The sequence below is a fragment of the Oncorhynchus mykiss genome, chromosome 9 (assembly GCF_057628025.1).
Source record: "Oncorhynchus mykiss isolate SJ-2025 chromosome 9, ASM5762802v1, whole genome shotgun sequence".
In the NCBI taxonomy this organism is placed as follows: Eukaryota; Metazoa; Chordata; class Actinopteri; order Salmoniformes; family Salmonidae; genus Oncorhynchus; species Oncorhynchus mykiss.
This window is the reverse complement of record NC_143030.1, coordinates 49,913,094-49,929,809: the sequence shown is the minus strand read 5'-3', so window position 1 is coordinate 49,929,809 and position 16,716 is coordinate 49,913,094. Positions and strand designations below refer to the sequence as shown.

The following is a 16,716-nucleotide window of genomic DNA, read 5'->3' as shown; positions in this document are numbered from 1 at the left end:
CCTTTCACTAATAATACATGTACATACCCTGTATGTTGAAATTGTATTTGCGTATTTCACAAGCACACAAAATAATCACATTACTTTCACATGTAGCCTAACCTGTCAAACAAACTGGAAACTGCTTATCCTCAACTGGCAGCTTCATTAAATAGTACCCTCAAAACACCAGTCTCAACGTCAACAGTGAAGAGGCGACTCCAGGATGCTGGCCTTCTAGGCAGAGTTCCTCTGTCCAGTGTCTGTGTTCTTTTACCCATCTTAAACATGTATTTTTATTGGCCAGTCTGAGATATGGCTTTTTCTTTGCAACTCTGCCTAGCAGTACAGCATCCCGGAGTCACCTCTTCACTGTTGATATTGAGACTGGTGTTTTGCGGGTACAATTTAATGAAGCTGCCAGTTGATGACTTGTGAGGCGTCTGTTTCTCAAACTAGACACTCTAATGTACTTGTCCTCTTGCTCAGTTGTGCACTGAGTCCTCCCACACTTCTTTCAATTCTGGTTATAGCCCGTTTGCGTTGTTCTGTGAAGGGAGTAGTACACAGAGTTGTACGAGATCTTCAGTTTCTTGGCAATTTCTTGCATGGAATAGCCTTAATTTCTCAGAACAAAAATAGACTGATGAGTTTCAGAAGAAAGGTCTTTGACTCTAGCCATTTTGAGCCTGTAATCAAACCCACAAATGCTGATGCTCCAGATACTCAACTAGTCTAACGAAGGACAGTTTTATTGCTTCTTTAAATCAGAACAACAGTTTTCAGCTGTGCTAATGTAATTTCAAAGGGGTTTTCTAATGATCAATTAGCCTTTTAAAATTATAAACTTAGATTAGCTAACACAATGTGCTATTGGAACACAGGAGTGATGGGTAATGGGCTTCTGTACGCCTACGTAGATATTCTATTCAAAATCAGCCGTTTCCAGCTACAATAGTCATTTACAACATTAACAATGTCTACAACTGTATTTCTGATCAATTTGAAAAAATATATTTTCTTTAACAAACAAGGACATTTCTAAATGACCCAAACTTGCGAATGGTAGTGCATATTTCAGGATGTTGTGTATTCCTGGAAATTATCCCAATTCTTATAAACATTACAGTTTAAAAAAAAAAAAATTAACAAGCAATGTTTTTAAGTGTTATTTTGTCACAAGTTCAGCTGAGGGCAAATTTCTGTACTGAATGAAATATTACCACTCTCTCTTTAAAACAATGTCTATCTTTAAACACAATCACCCTTTTGGTCTTTTAATCATATTTTAACATGGGCTTAATACCTAACACTTTGTACTTTCATTTAACATAGGGCAGGCCCTGATACCTCATATCCCATAATGCCCGGGAAGGAAAAACTGGGCATTGGCTCAACTTACCCTAATTCAAACATGGCTATTGGCTCAACTTACCCAAAGGCAAACATTTTGACTATATTACCCCAGACAGATACAAGGATGCTATTTCATACTTGGTTTAGGACCTCATATTGAAGCTTATAGAGATCCCAACTGATGTATAGAACACTCTTAAAATGATCAAAAATGTAGATACAAGCATCATGAAACCGTTTAACACATTAAATTAAGTTGACTTGAAAATCTGTTGTTTTTCTCACCTAACTTGCTTACCACATTTCCCATGTGGTTTCCTCCTTCAGAGTCCATGAAATGGTGACCTCTTCCTAAATTTTTGGTCAAATGATTCATTTTGTGTATGGTTTCCGAGAGACAAGGATGGCTCATCTTACCCCACTCTCCCCTACTGTATATCCTATTGTGTACATACAGTGCCTTGCGGAAGTATTTGGCCCCCTTGAATTTTGCGACCTTTTGCCACATTTCAGGCTTCAAACATAAAGATATAAAACTGTATTTTGAAGAATCAACAACAAGTGGGACACAATCATGAAGTGGAACGACATTTATTGGATATTTCAAACTTTTTTAACAAATCAAAAACTGAAAAATTGGGTGTGCAAAATTATTCAGCCCCTTTACTTTCAGTGCAGCAAACTCTCTCCAGAAGTTCAGTGAGGATCTCTGAATGATCCAATGTTGACCTAAATGACTAATGATGATAAATACAATCCACCTGTGTGTAATCAAGTCTCCGTATAAATGCACCTGCACTGTGATAGTCTCAGAGGTCCGTTAAAAGCGCAGAGAGCATCATGAAGAACAAGGAACACACCAGGCAGGTCCGAGATACTGTTGTGAAGAAGTTTAAAGCCGGATTTGGATACAAAAAGATTTCCCAAGCTTTAAACATCCCAAGGAGCACTGTGCAAGCGATAATATTGAAATGGAAGGAGTATCAGACCACTGCAAATCTACCAAGACCTGGCCGTCCCTCTAAACTTTCAGCTCATACAAGGAGAAGACTGATCAGAGATGCAGCCAAGAGGCCCATGATCACTCTGGATGAACTGCAGAGATCTACAGCTGAGGTGGGAGACTCTGTCCATAGGACAACAATCAGTTGTATATTGCACAAATCTGGCCTTTATGGAATAGTGGCAAGAAGAAAGCCATTTCTTAAAGATATCCATAAAAAGTGTCGTTTAAAGTTTGCCACAAGCCACCTGGGAGACACACCAAACATGTGGAAGAAGGTGCTCTGGTCAGATGAAACCAAAATTGAACTTTTTGGCAACAATGCAAAACGTTATGTTTGGCGTAAAAGCAACACAGCCCATCACCCTGAACACACCATCCCCACTGTCAAACATGGTGGTGGCAGCATCATGGTTTGGGCCTGCTTTTCTTCAGCAGGGACAGGGAAGATGGTTAAAATTGATGGGAAGATGGATGGAGCCAAATACAGGACCCTTCTGGAAGAAAACCTCATGGGAGTCTGCAAAAGACCTGAGACTGGGACGGAGATTTGTCTTCCAACAAGACAATGATCCAAAACAAAGCAAAATCTACAATGGAATGGTTCAAAAATAAACATATCCAGGTGTTAGAATGGCCAAGTCAAAGTCCAGACCTGAATCCAATCGAGAATCTGTGGAAAGAACTGAAAACTGCTGTTCACAAATGCTCTCCATCCAACCTCACTGAGCTCGAGCTGTTTTGCAAGGAGGAATGGGAAAAAATGTCAGTCTCTCGATGTGCAAAACTGATAGAGACATACCCCAAGCGACTTACAGCTGTTATCGCAGCAAAAGGTGGCGCTACAAAGTATTAACTTAAGGGGGCTGAATCATTTTGCACACCCAATTTTTCAGTTTTTGATTTGTTAAAAAAGTTTGAAATATCCAATAAATGTCATTCCACTTCATGATTGTGTCCCACTTGTTGTTGATTCTTCACAAAAAAATACAGTTTTATATCTTTATGTTTGAAGCCTGAAATGTGGCAAAAGGTCACAAAGTTCAAGGGGGCCGAATACTTTTGCAAGGCACTGTATCTTACTACTAAGCATACTACTTCTTCTACTACTGGTTATTTTTGATAACTCTTATTATGTTTGATTATCAAACTGCAATGTTGTGGGAACTAGCACAAGCACTTCACCTTTTATGCCTTCTGTAAAACTGTGTACGTGACGAATAAAATTTGATTTTTATTTGATTTAAGGCGCTTCTCAGTTATACTAATTGCATCCTCTGTTGGCAGTTGCACACACTATTTATAAACTTTAGGTCAGTCTTAAGTTAACACAGTGTTGGTGTGCGGCCAGATCCTATAACGATGCCATCAGCTTGCTGTGCCAAAGCTCTGTTGTGAGACAGTATTTATTGCTTCTGTCGCTCGGTCAGTACCACCCCCGAGAGTGAGAAATGCTCCAAGTCTGCAGACTGTAGTCCACCTTCCTGCAGTTCTACAGAAACCACTTTTTCTAGGCCATCCCCACATAACCCAGTATAGTAGCTTTCACTGGGGCTGTTTGGGGAGGGATAGGAAGAGGCAGGAATTGGGTGTGTGCTTGGAAATAGATGGACAGAGACTGGTCTTTGGGAAGCTTCTTTAGGTGATCCATTTTGGAGCTAATCCAATTCGGGGCTAATGGAGATGTCCTTACGAAAGCAGATTGGGGGGGGGGGGGTTTAACAGCAGCTTTCAGAAAATGAAGCAGTCTGGCTAGCTAGATAAATCACACAGCTATGCCGCAAGAGACAGTAAACGACACTCCCGACCTGCAGTATAAATCGTTTGGTCTTACAACCCCGGACACTGCATGCAGTGGTAGTCAGGAGAGTCTAGGCCACACACAGTCACTACATAAGCGTGTTTGGGTCTGAGAAAAGCACTAGACTAAACACATGACGAGCATCATACCTTAGAAAAGCCTCAATGTATAGACAGTGGAGCTTGAATGAAGATTATTTCATGAAACTTTTCACGTCTCCTTTTAAATTTCAACAGTAGCTCATTATAGCACACACACACCTGATGCTGCCAAGCTCATTAGCACTCCCTGACAAGCACAGCTGTAACTGGTCAATGCCTAATAAGAGGGGTGGAATAGAACACTTTCCAAAGCAGCCAACCAATTAAACACAGTAACATTTTTCATTCAAACAAATAGCCGCCAACAAGAGCGCAATCAACTTCCCTAGATAGTCACTTTTGTAGTGACAATACCTAATTAATAATGCCTAATAGTGGAATAGACCGTGTGCGATTACACTCACAGCATATGTGCAGTAGATACATTACTACTGTTTGTGCTGTACTGTGGACGAGAAGAGACAATGGATCTGGTCACCTTGTGATAGAGCCACACACACACAAGTCAATAGAGCTCAATTTCCGTAACATCTCCGCTATTGCAAGATTGGCATTACTACTAAAGATACATTAGAGAGAAAATCACATTAATTAATTCCTGATTGTGCCTATACATAAAGGCACCGTGGCATCTCTCTGCTTGTTGCCGGATGTCTCGAAGTTTTCACGCGAGACAGGAATTGATAAACAATATGGAAATGGTTTCTTGGAACCCGAAAGAGCTGCACTTTCACTCAGTTGCAGATAAAGAAACATTGATCTGCCCCGCTCAGCAAGATGTCCAGACCCAGACATGTCTATCTGCCTGGCTGGGTCTATGAGGACTTTAAGAGTGCAGTTGAAGCAGATTCCCCCAGATGACTTACCAGATGGGGAAGAAAGGGCCCCAAAGCAACATCCAGGCCTTCTGAGACTAAAACTGCCAATTGCAACCAATAGAAGCCAAACTGAGGTATACAATGACAGAGGAAACACAGTAGCAATATACTTTTTTTTTATTAAAACAATTGTCTGTTATGCTAAAAAATGTATATATTTAATGCAAGTGCTGCACTTCTGCTACTATTGATTCTTGTGGAGACGTGATGAAGGTTCTGAAGGAGCCCATCTGACACACAGTGCAGATACTATAGTGTTGCTAACATACCAAATATTTTCCTGTGTTCCTTAATGACAATTAAGTCATTTCCTCTAAACAGTCCATGGATTTGTTGTTGGAGGACCATTTTATGATGAAAAGGACACTAAATATGATTCAGAATTAATTTAATACGAATTGGGCTGGTTAAGAGAATCAACCAATTACTTTACATCTGAATGGACAAAGCCATTGATTACGTGACACCATTCATTCCTATGTGTAGACTCAATAGCGAATTTGAAGCACTATTAGTGGATACTCACACTGCTCTCCAGGCAGGTCTGCCAGTTTTAACTAGCAGAAGTGACTTTTCATAGCAAGTTAGGATAATTTATGCAGCAGGCTAGGAAAATGAACGCCGTAGGTTAGTAGAATTAGGTTAAGGTTAGGAAAAGGGTTAAGCTTGCTAAAACGCTAAAATTGTCTACCGATACGAATCAAACAAATCTAGCTATGACCAGGCCTGCCATCAGAAATCTTGGGTTTCCCACCTATGCGATTCTGCACATTTGAAGCCAAAGAAGTTGGTTAAGATATCTCAGGTGGGCTACTCCATGAGCTACTCCAGGAAGTGACGTTGCAGGCAAACTCAGTGCTGCCCCCTCTCACCGAGTATCTCAAGTTGGAGGCCGAACGGGGTACTGCATTCTGCCATTAGCAACTAAAAACTTATTCTGCTAATTAAAAAGAATAACTTAAAATAATTGGTTCAAGAACATACATCTGGTGTAATAGAAGCAATTATTGGTACCAAGACTGTTTTCAAATGTATTTATCTTTTTATTTTTGTACACAAAGATTGACCATGAATATTGCCTTCTTCCCATTCACTACAATGGGGGATACTGTTTTCTGCAAACTGCCTGCAGTACTGTGGTCGGCCTTGAACTTTGTGGCTTCAATGAGAGGGGGCAGTCCTTCTCCCTTGGAATAAACACCAAATAAGAATACGTGCTGAATGTTTATTTGATAACAGGACATTGATTTGTCGTTCAAACCTTTTTTGCTAAATTCCAACATTAAAGGACGGTGTAATTACGGTTAACATCATTTCAAACATCAATACTCTGCAGGCTGCAGAGTATCTCCAACCACTTTGTAAACTTTTCAATATTTAAAAGAGTCCAACTCATGCACCTGTGTAAACTGTCATAAAGCACTGTGGCATTTATTTTTTATATTTTAAGAAAAACGCCCAACAAAACCTTTCACCTCACCCCAAAACGTACCCTCCAAATATACAGAGCAGTACTCCCTCTCCAGTAGCCCATTGATTATACACATATCATCGTTACGCATTTCAAGGAAATGAATATCAAGGTAACTGCCAAAATACTTGAGTAAATAAGGGATATGAAACATATTGAAAGCAGGTGCTTCTACACAGGTGTGGTTCCTGAGCTAATTAAAGGTAGACTCAGCGATATGATGTAGATGCACAAAGTAAACGGCATAGTGAGTACATTTCTGCAACAACTAAGAGCGTTGAAGTGTGAGGCTCAACTTCTCGGCTGTTTTAGTCCCGTGGCTATTACATTGTGAACAGTGTGAAGTGAACCCATGCACAGATACTGTCTGTGACTGTGTGAGAGCAAAGTCTTGCATCTCTCTCATCTGAATATCTGCGGCGATGCTCGTGGCAACGTCATTTATCACGTTAAGCAAATTAACATCCCCATCATGCTTAGGGAAATGATAAAAAATGCTGGGCAGGCCATTATTTTGGCTGCCATGCCTATGCCCCCATCCACAGGGCACAAGTGGTCACTGAATGTTTTGATGAGCATGAAAACAATGTAAATCATATGAGATGGCTGTCTCAGTCACCAGATCTCAACCCAATTTAACACTTACGGGAGATTCTGGAGCGACGCCTGAGACAGCATTTTCCACCACCATCAACAAAACCCAAAATGATGGAATGGTGTTACATCCCTCCAGTTGAGTTCCAGGCACTTGTAGAATCAACGCCGAGGTGCATTGAAGCTGTTCTGGCTCGTGGTAGCCCAACGCCCTATTTAGACACTATGTTGGCGTTTCCTTTATTTTGGCAGTTACTTATATATGCCACAGAGAAAAATAGGCAAAATAATAATGAATTCCTACATGATTGTGGAGGTAAAATATCTGTTTTTGTATGAGGGGGACTTTGTCCATTCAATCTAAATGAAAAGCTAAAAAAAAACATTGTCAGTTGCACGCCTGATTAGACACCTAACTTTCTCACTGTGTCATTCCAATGCTGTGACCATTTTCGAAAAGCTGTATAGAAGTATCAACAATCACTTGACTGAATCAATTGCTGAAATCTAAGGTGTATCATCGAGAGATAAAATCTCATACTGATTGACGGACATAATCGGACAAATGATCAATGGGGCAGAGTTTTTATCATCCTTATTTATGCCTGTAAAGAGGTATGGGTAGAGTCTCTCAGTGAAGGTGCAGACGGTGAAAGAGTAGATATGAGACCCGGCCTCCACATCATAAAAGGAGACCTCCCCCTCCTCATAATCCACAAACACCCCCACCTTCTGAGGCTCCTCTGATAGAGAGAGAGGGACACTGGGCCCAGCGTGAGCCATGTACTCATCCCCATTCATCAGCCCAACAGTCCAGTATCCATTCACAGGACTGGGCTGTACATTCCCCTTCCTATTGATGGACTCTCTGGCCACTCCCAAAGCCCACCTAGTCTTCCCCTCCACCTGCACCTCAAAGTAAAATCTCCCAGAGGCGAAGCCTTCATTTCCTAGTACACAGGGTACAGGATCAAACCTCTTTGGGTTGTCAAGGAAGAGCTTTTGTCTGTGTCCTAGCTTCACCTGTTTCCCATCCTCAGACAAAATGAGTTTGGGATTTGCCGTATCAGAGTCCAGAGTCACATCCACAGCTGACTGCTGCATTCTCTCCAGCTCGGTCTCACACAACTTCTCAATCTCTTCATAAAGCGTCTCCTCCAGTTGAGACACAGCTCTCCTAAGGGTCCCGACCCACAAACCGCTGTGAACCCTGATCTCAGACCAGTCCTTGGTGCGTGGAAGGGTGCAAAGCGATGGAGAGCTCTGGAGGACGTGGAGGTGGTCCTCTGTGTTTGACAGCTTCTGCAGATCAGTGAGTCTCCTTTGTAGTTCAGTGATTTCCTGATCCAGCTCTTTGATGAGCCCTTCAGCACGCCTCTCTGCTGCTTTCTGTTTCACCTCAATCACCTCAATGAACTCAGCCTGGCTATTCTCAATAGCGCGCACCAGAGTAGTGAAGACATGCACGCTATCTTCTATCTCTCTCTCTGCACCCCTCTTCCTGAGTGCTATTGAGTGTTCCATCTGCTTCACCTTCTGCAGTCTGTCCTTGATCATCCTCTGCACTTTTCCCTTGGTTTCCCACAGTAGACTCTTCCTCACTCCACTCTCTTCCTCTATGGGGACAGTCTTGTGGAACTTGTGGTCTGTCTCAGTGCAGAACTGACACACACAGGTCTGGTCGCTCCTACAGAACAACTCCAGGGGTCGTTGGTGCTTCTCACACACCCTGTCATCCAGGTTCTCCACAGGGTCAATTAGCTTGTGTTTCTTGAAGGAAGCAACTCTCTGATGAGGCTCTAGGTGAGTCTCACAGTAAGAAGCCAGACAAACCAGGCACGACTTCGAAGCCATGAACTTCCTCCCAGTGCAGACATCACAGGCCACTTCTCCAGGCTTGGCGGGGTGCTGTTTGAGTGTGCTGTCAGCTGGAGCTAGCTTCCGGACGTGGGCGGCCATTTCAGAAATAAAAGTATTGACACTGAGATCTGGTCTCTGTTCAAAAGCCTTTTTACACATTGGACACTTGCATAGCCCCTTAGCGTTCCAGTACACTCCGATACAGGCCATGCAGAAGTTGTGTCCACACGGGATGGAGACTGGGTCAGTGAACACATCTAGACAGATAGAGCACTGGAACTGCTCTTCAGACAGGAGACTGTTGGAGGAAGCCATAGCTGAAAGAGGCCAAAAAACATGTTATTATTTTCATGTGTCAATATCAGTCAGTGGAGGCTCCTCAGAGGAAGAAGAGGGGGACCATCCTCCTCAGTGAATTTCATAAAAATAGTGAAGTTAATCCTTTTTAAAGAAAACTATAGTAAAAATATTCACGTCACAAAATAACTGATTAATCACACTGTTTTGCAATGAAGGTCTACAGTAGCCTCAACAGCACTCTGTAGGGTAGCACCATGGTGTAGTCAGAGAACAGCTAGCTCCATCCTCTTCTGGGTACATTGACTTCATTACAAAACCTATGAGGCTCATGGTTCTCACCCCCTTCCATAGACTTACACAGAAATTATGACGACTTTCGGAGGACGTCCTCCAACCTTCAGAGCTCCTCCAGCATGAACTGACATGTTGTCCACCCAATCAAAGGATCAGAGAAGGAGTCTAGTACTGAAAGCATAAGCTACAGCTAGCTAGCACTGCAGTGCATAAAATGTAGTGAGTAGTTGACTCAAAAGAGCGAGAAAGACAATCGTTGAACAGTTTAGAACAAATTAATTTATTCGAAAATTGAAGGAGAAGCAAAAGAGAGAGAATGCAATATTCTATTTTTTCCCACTTTCACTTACTTAGCTAGATAATGCATCTAGATAGTTTAGCCTACTCAAACACCTGGCTCAAACAGAGGGATGCTATTTTAGCTAGCTGGCAATGACTATCCAACACCGGAACTCTTCCAAGTCAAGGTAAGCTTTTGGTTTTAATAATTTATTACCACTGAGGCCTGCCACTGTAACTGCTAAACTGCTCACTGTACTGCATGATAGTAACAGGTTTACTAATGCCTTAGTTCCATTAGCTATGTTGACTATGACGTTACTTGAGGTAATATGGTGAGAATGATGTAGGCTGTGTGTAGCGGTTAGAGGTTATGATATGAAGTTGTGTCTTGGAAAGGTATTTTCATTTGTCACAGACAGCTGATGTGCTGTGCATTGAAGTCCACACGCGAAGGGAAAAGGTGAGGAGGAGAGCGCGTAGATGTGAGAAGGAATACAGCGAGCTGTTTGTATGTGCTATGAAAGTGAACTGTGTTTACGTGTGATCAGGGTTCTATTCATTCCGCCGAGTCGGTTGAAAAACATTTCTAAAGCGGAAGCAAACTGAACGAAACAGGGATGAACATACCTGAATTTGTCCAATAGAAACTCTTGTTTGCAACTGTAGGACAAATAATTACACCCTAAATCAGCTAGATGCAAGCAAGAGTGTGCAAAGTGGTATTGAATGTGTCAATGTATTGAATGGCTGTCCATGTGTCACTGGCTGTCAGGTAAATTTTCATTCATTCATAAGCTGGGTACAGGGAAAATTTGAGTATCATGTAGGAACCTGAATGGAATATGAATAACAGTCATCCAATATGTGGTTATAGAAATAAGGCCATGTTCATAATTAAAACTTTTTTTTTTAATCGTCCTCCCTCATCTTAAAAAGCACCGACCGCCACTGATATCAACCCGTGTAGTAACGTCAAACTATACTATTTTAACCATTCTTTAACATATCATATCATGAGAGTCAAACGCAGACAGAATAATAATTAGGGCTGTCATTTGTTTAGTGTCTAATCTTGTCCAGGCAAAGCTCTTCATTTTTCTACTCACCTCAGTGTGCAGTATGTTGTTGACTGTTCGTTCTCCTCTTCGGATCAGAGAAAAAGGATAACAGTGACTGGGGATTTGGTACAGTTACGTGGAAATACTCTTAAGTTTCACTTCAGCAAAATTACGTAGTAAGCCCCTCCCTTCTCCATAGTGATGACTAACCTCTGCTCTTAAAGGAATACTGCTTTAAATAAGGTGTATATTTCATTTTACCACACAGATGCCAACTGATAAGGTTTTTGTGTTCAAGAGTATTGTATAAACATAATATCATTGTGCCGACATTGTAGCTGTAGCTGCTTCTAGGCTAGATTGAACAGACTCAAATGAGATGCTCAAAAGCTACTGCTAATGCTCATGTTCTGTGTTAGAAAAAGTTACCTGCCCATACAAACACACAGCAGATTTTGGAAGGTACTGTTGAAGTCGTAAGATGATGTAAACGAGTTTTAATGACTCCAACCTAAGTGTTTCAACCACCATGATGTCATGGCTTTAGAAGCTTCTGATATACTAACTTACATCATTTGAGTCAATTGGAGGTTTATCTGTGGATGTATTTCAAGGCCTACCTTCAAACTCAGTGCCTCTTTGCTTGACATCATGGGAAAATCAAACGAAATCAGACCTCAGAAAAAAAATTGTGTCTCCTAAAGATGAACGTACTTTGGTGCGAAAGGTGCAAATCAATCCCAGAACAACAGCAAAGGACCTTGTGAAGATGCTGGAGGAAACAGGTACAAACGTATCTATATCCACAGTAAAACGAGTCCTATATCGACATAACCTGAAAGGCCGCTCAGCAAGGAAGAAGCCACAGCTCCAAAACCGCCATAAAGAAGCCAAACTACGGTCTGCAACTGCACATGGGGACAAAGATCGTACTTTTTTTGAGAAAGGTCCTCTGGTCTGATTAAACAAAAATAGAACTGTTTAGCCATAATGACCATCATTAGGTTTGGAGGAAGAAGGGGGAGGCTTGCAAGCCGAAGAACACCATACCAACCGTGAGGCACGGGGGTGGCAGCATCATGTTGTGGCAAAAGCACGCTGCAGGAGGGACTGGTGCACTTCACAAAATAGATGGCATCATGAGGTAGGGAAATTATGTGGATTTATTGAAGCAACATCTCAAGACATCAGTCAGGAAGTTAAAGCTTGGTCGCAAATGGGTCTTCCAAATGGACAATGACCCCAAGCATACTTCCAAAGTTGTGGCAAAATGGCTTAAGGACAACAAAGTCAAGGTATTGGAGTGGCCATCACAAAGCCCTGACCTCAATCCCATAGAACATTTGTGGGCAGAACTGAAAAAGCGTGTGCGAGCAAGGAGGCCTACAAACCTGACTCAGTTACACCAGCTCTGTCAGGAGGAATGGGCCAAAATTGATCCAACTTATTGTGGGAAGCTTGTGGAAGGCTACCTGAAACGTTTGATCCAAGTTAAACAATTTAAAGGCAATGCTACAAAATACTAATTGAGTGTATGTAAACTTCTGACCCACTGGTAATGTGATGAAAGAAATAAAAGCTGAAATAAATCACTCTCTCTACTATTATTCTGACATTTCACATTCTTAAAATAAAGTGGTGATCCTAACTGACCTAAGACAGGTCATTTTTACTAGGATTAAATGTCAGGAATTGTGAAAAACTGAGTTTAAATGTATTTGGCTAAGGTGCATGTAAACTTTCAACTTCCACTGTACATATACAGGTCTTAACATGCAGTGCCCATGGACTATCCCTTGACTGACACTCTCCTGGTTGAGAAATGGGGCACAGTGTGGAATTTGTTGTTGTTTAAAAATGGACAAGCCCTCTCTTGTTTTCGCTTTGACTGGTGTTGGAACACTGACAGGATAGAAGAGGAGGTAAGATGTCCTCAGAGAGAGCGCACAAGAGAGAAAGAGGGAGTGAGAGAGAGAATACCACCACTTCCAGGTATTGATCCTTCACACATAAAATCCCAATAAGACCATAGACCGAGCCTAACATTTCTGGATTGTACATCAAGACCAGCATGCAGCTGGCTAGCCGACACAAATATGAGCAAAGTTTTGCTTCAGCTCCTGGAAGAAGAAGATGGAAAACAAGACAAAGTGCCATCTCTGCATTTCGAGATGTGCAGGAGGACAAGATTTGACTGAAGACAGCACATGCCAGTTATATAAATCAGCTGGCCTGAACGTAAAACAAGACTAAATAGATTAAATGAGGTGGATGGTATAAATGATGCATCACAGCGAGCACACAAATGGGATAGAAGCAGAGCTGTAGTTGCTTTACTAGCTCCCATTTTGAGAGGGTGGATACCGTGTATACATTCACAGGTGCCTTGATACCATCTTGCTAGGAGGTCCACTGCATTTTCACTATGGGCTTTCGGGCTTCCACAGCAGTCATGTGATTAGAATTCAACAGCCTATTTAACATGCCATTGTGGCGTGTGTGGGTTGCCTTTGACACAAGCACGATGTGCTAACAACATAGATCCTGTCTAAACGAGAATTTGATTGGAGGCATTGGTAACATATCACATGACTATAGGCTACATGCTTACCATATAAGATGACAGCTTACTACATGGAAGTAAGGCATTGTCTAGGTTAGATGATCCTCTACGAGTCTACTACCCACTAGCAGCTAATTTCAATGATGACCCCCAAAAGCTAACCAGGGTCAAATGAGGGCTGAGCTTTGAGTAGCTGTTACAGTATCCCATTATTAATGGTTGACGACAACCCCAACAGGCAAGACTCAGTTAGGCTACTGTAAGTGTATTTTAACGAGGCAAATTTTGGGGTATTCAATTTCTGAGATTTGTACACAGATTTCCTAGCTTTGTTCCAATTTCAGCACGTAGGCCTACTACACAACAAAGCTGGCTCTTCATTAAATAGGTCTACAAACAAATGAAGCAGTTAAGGTGCAGAGCAACTTCATGTCATCACAATCGCTCATTAGGCCTGTACAATGTATCCGATTTTTAACTAGAGCCTCAGCAGTGAAGTCCCAGGGTGCTGGACGCCCTCATAACTACTACACTGATCAATTTGAATGACTCAGAGACAATGACTTGCTTGCTTGCGCGTTAGTCTAATACATTTGGCAATATACTTTTTTTGGTTGATGCGGTTGTCATGCATATTTCCTGATACAGTGCCGCTTAGTATCGAGAAGCGTGTGTGTATGTGTTGGCCCGCCGGACTATACAGGCCATGCATGACTGCAACGTCAATTAGTTAAAGTATAGACGCCGCACGGGAGCTGTCCATCAGGAAAAGGTGCTGAAAGAAAATAGGAGCGCCAATTTGAGGGGGGGGGGGGGGGTACTAAAGGTTTGGCACAAAGTTGGCAAATAGGCCTGCTATGCATGTGAATGATTGCATGGACGTTATGCAGGGGGTGGATTAGCCTAAATATTGTTTCCCTATGCAGATAAGGGCTGTGGTGGTGGTGATTCACACTAGTCTACTCCTGCTCAACCCTTTTTTATCTGCAGAAAACGCATCACTGAAGAACAATGGCTACAAGTCCAACTTCACACCCCAAATACCTACGCATGATATGTCTTACCCCAACCTATGGCACTACATTCGGGCCACATAATATTAATCATGCTTGTCTAGCCTCTAGACTGAGTTCCATATCCGAGTAGCTTGGTATACTTACACATAAGCGTGGTAAATAAACGCCCATCCCCGCGGTCTTTCAAGTGCATTATATAGAAAATTCTGTAGTTTCCTATAGCTGGGGTTTTTCTTCGGCGTTCTCCCACCTCTTATGGCACTGGACCTCCGTCTGCATAGGATACTGGTCCGCTTTGTGCTTTCCGAGCCCGCAATCAGCTGCGCCCCGTCCCTGCTAGATTCGGGAGCCCCGGGGTCCAATCCGACAAAGCCGACTTTGTGCTTCTTCTCTCCGGCTTGAGTTGGGTAAACCCCACCGTTAACATTTTTCTGCACCATTCTAAAGTCGAGGTGACTCAAACCGGGAGTTTTCAATCTCGTTGCGGGTTGGCATCACTGGTGAGTGTTGTGTGTGTGCTCGTAAATGCAGTCGGTGTCCCTCTGGAATAGCAATTGCAATGTCCATGCGATTGCGAATCTGCAATGTGTAGCCTATACTGTATAGGCTTCTCTCTCAGCTCCTTCCGGCCATCTGACAAGCTTGGGTAGGGGGAAATGCGCTTTAAATATTTAACAATCTATACACGTAGGCCTAAGCTAAATGATATAAAAAATGTATATACTTAACAAAAATATAAATGCAACATGTAAAGTGTTGGCCCCATGTTTCATCAGCTGAAATAAAACATCCTCAATTTTCCATAAACAAAAAAAGCTTATTGCTCTCAAATTTTGTGCAGAGATTTGTTTACATCCCTGTTAGTGAGCATTTCTCCTTTGCCAAGATAATCCATCCACTTGACAGGTGTGGCATATCAAAAAGCTGATTAAATAGCATGATCATTACACAGGTGCTCCTTGAGACATCTGTTGCATTGCGTTGTGTAACAAAACTGCACATTTTAGAGTGGTCTTTTATTTTCCCCAGCACGAGGTGTACCTGTGTAATGATCATGCCGTTTAAAATCAGGACTGGCCATCAGGGCCTCATTCCTCTCGAGATTTCTTCTTAGGTTCCTGCATTTCTAGGGAGTTTTTTCTAGACACTGTGCTTCTACATCTGCATTGCTTGCTGTTTGGGGTTTTAGGCTGGGTTTCTGTATAGCACTTTGTAACTTCGGGCTGACGTAAAAAGGGCTTTATAAATATATCTGATTGTTCAGCTTATTGATATGCCACACAATAAAAGGCCACTCTAAAATGTGCAGTTTAGTCACACAACGCCACAGATGTCTCAAGTTGGGGGCTTGGGCAATTGGCATGCTGAGTGCAGGAATATCCACCAGAGCTGTTGCTAGAGAATTTAATGTTCATTTCTCTAACATAAGCCGCCTCCAACGTTGTTTTAGAGAATTTGGCATTACGTCCAACATGCCTCACAATCACAGATCACGTGCAACCACGCCAGCCCAGGACCTCCACATCTGGCATTCTTCACCTGCGGGATCGTCTGAGACCAGCAACCCGGACAGCTGATGTAACTGAGGAGTAATTCTGTCTGTAAGAACGCCATTGTGAGTGGAATAACTGGCAAATGGATGGTTTAGGATGACCTTAGAACTTGCTCATTTAAAGTCTAAGTTGTAAACAAGATTCATGTATGCAAATACAGAGGCCTCAATGGATTGTTAAGAAATTCTAAAAGGATTCATTCCAATATCCCTCTTTGCCATCATTCAAGTATTGCTCCTCAGTCAACACTCCCTTCAAGTTATGACAGGGTAGAGCATAGCCTCAGGCTTTCATAATATCTTGCACACAGGTAATGCAAAGTCTTCCTTAGTCAAGAAAATAGAAACAAACCTAATCATCCTGTATGTTGCTTCCCTAACATGTTCACAGTTGGGATTGAGAGTAAAGTATACATGCTACAGCAGTAAGGCTCCCTCCCTGAATATCTTATTAAGGTAAGTCTTGGAGGGCCCCTGTATGGAAGACTGGAAGCCCTCTAGAGACAGGCCTAATGGTTGAAGTGGTGATAGGGGCAGTTGGACAGAGAGCAATTAGACTTCCCTCAGATAGAAAACGGCTGTGTAAAATCAATGTACAGTCGTGGCCA

General features: G+C 42.2%; 2 protein-coding genes across 7 annotated transcripts in view; both read right to left on the bottom strand.

Moving 5' to 3' along the window:
* LOC110532183 (potassium voltage-gated channel subfamily KQT member 2-like) overlaps positions 1 to 15,194 on the bottom strand; it is a 44,235-nt gene extending 29,041 nt beyond the window's left edge. For 2 of the 4 annotated variants that reach the window (XM_090184420.1, XM_090184421.1), the window contains exon 1: positions 11,026 to 11,114. Coding sequence is in view for 2 of the 4 variants with exons in the window: in XM_036988122.2 (XP_036844017.1) it covers positions 14,701 to 14,996 (296 nt within the window). In the remaining 2 variants the exon portion in view is untranslated. Of the gene's footprint in view, positions 1 to 11,025; positions 11,115 to 14,700 lie in introns of those variants that run through there. The other 2 variants (XM_036988122.2, XM_090184419.1) reach the window with 2 other exon arrangements.
* Positions 6,141 to 15,211, bottom strand: LOC110532184 (E3 ubiquitin-protein ligase TRIM39). 3 transcript variants are annotated; one of them, XM_090184425.1, is made up of 3 exons: positions 11,026 to 11,105; positions 9,701 to 9,837; positions 6,141 to 9,360 (listed from the first exon to the last, which is right to left on the bottom strand). In XM_090184425.1, the coding sequence occupies exon 3, from the start codon at positions 9,356 to 9,358 to the stop codon at positions 7,691 to 7,693; it is 1,668 nt and encodes a 555-aa protein (XP_090040551.1). In that variant the 5' UTR covers positions 9,359 to 9,360; positions 9,701 to 9,837; positions 11,026 to 11,105; the 3' UTR covers positions 6,141 to 7,690. The 3 variants fall into 3 exon arrangements, with proteins under 3 accessions (XP_090040551.1, XP_021471543.2, XP_021471544.2); XM_021615868.3 differs by lacking the exons at positions 9,701 to 9,837; positions 11,026 to 11,105 and adding an exon at positions 14,701 to 15,211; XM_021615869.3 differs by lacking the exon at positions 9,701 to 9,837 and having other exon boundaries at positions 11,026 to 11,155.
* Positions 15,212 to 16,716: the final 1,505 nt, after the last annotated feature.

Bases quoted from the DNA above. Each gene is read 5' to 3' on its own strand.
- LOC110532184 (XM_021615868.3), bottom strand. From the start codon at position 14,749: ATGCACTTGAAAGACCGCGGGGATGGGCGTTTATTTACCACGCTTATG. The intron at 9,361-14,700 runs GTAAGTATACCA...GGCCTCTTTCAG, and splicing joins TTTATTTACCACGCTTATGT to CTATGGCTTCCTCCAACAGT.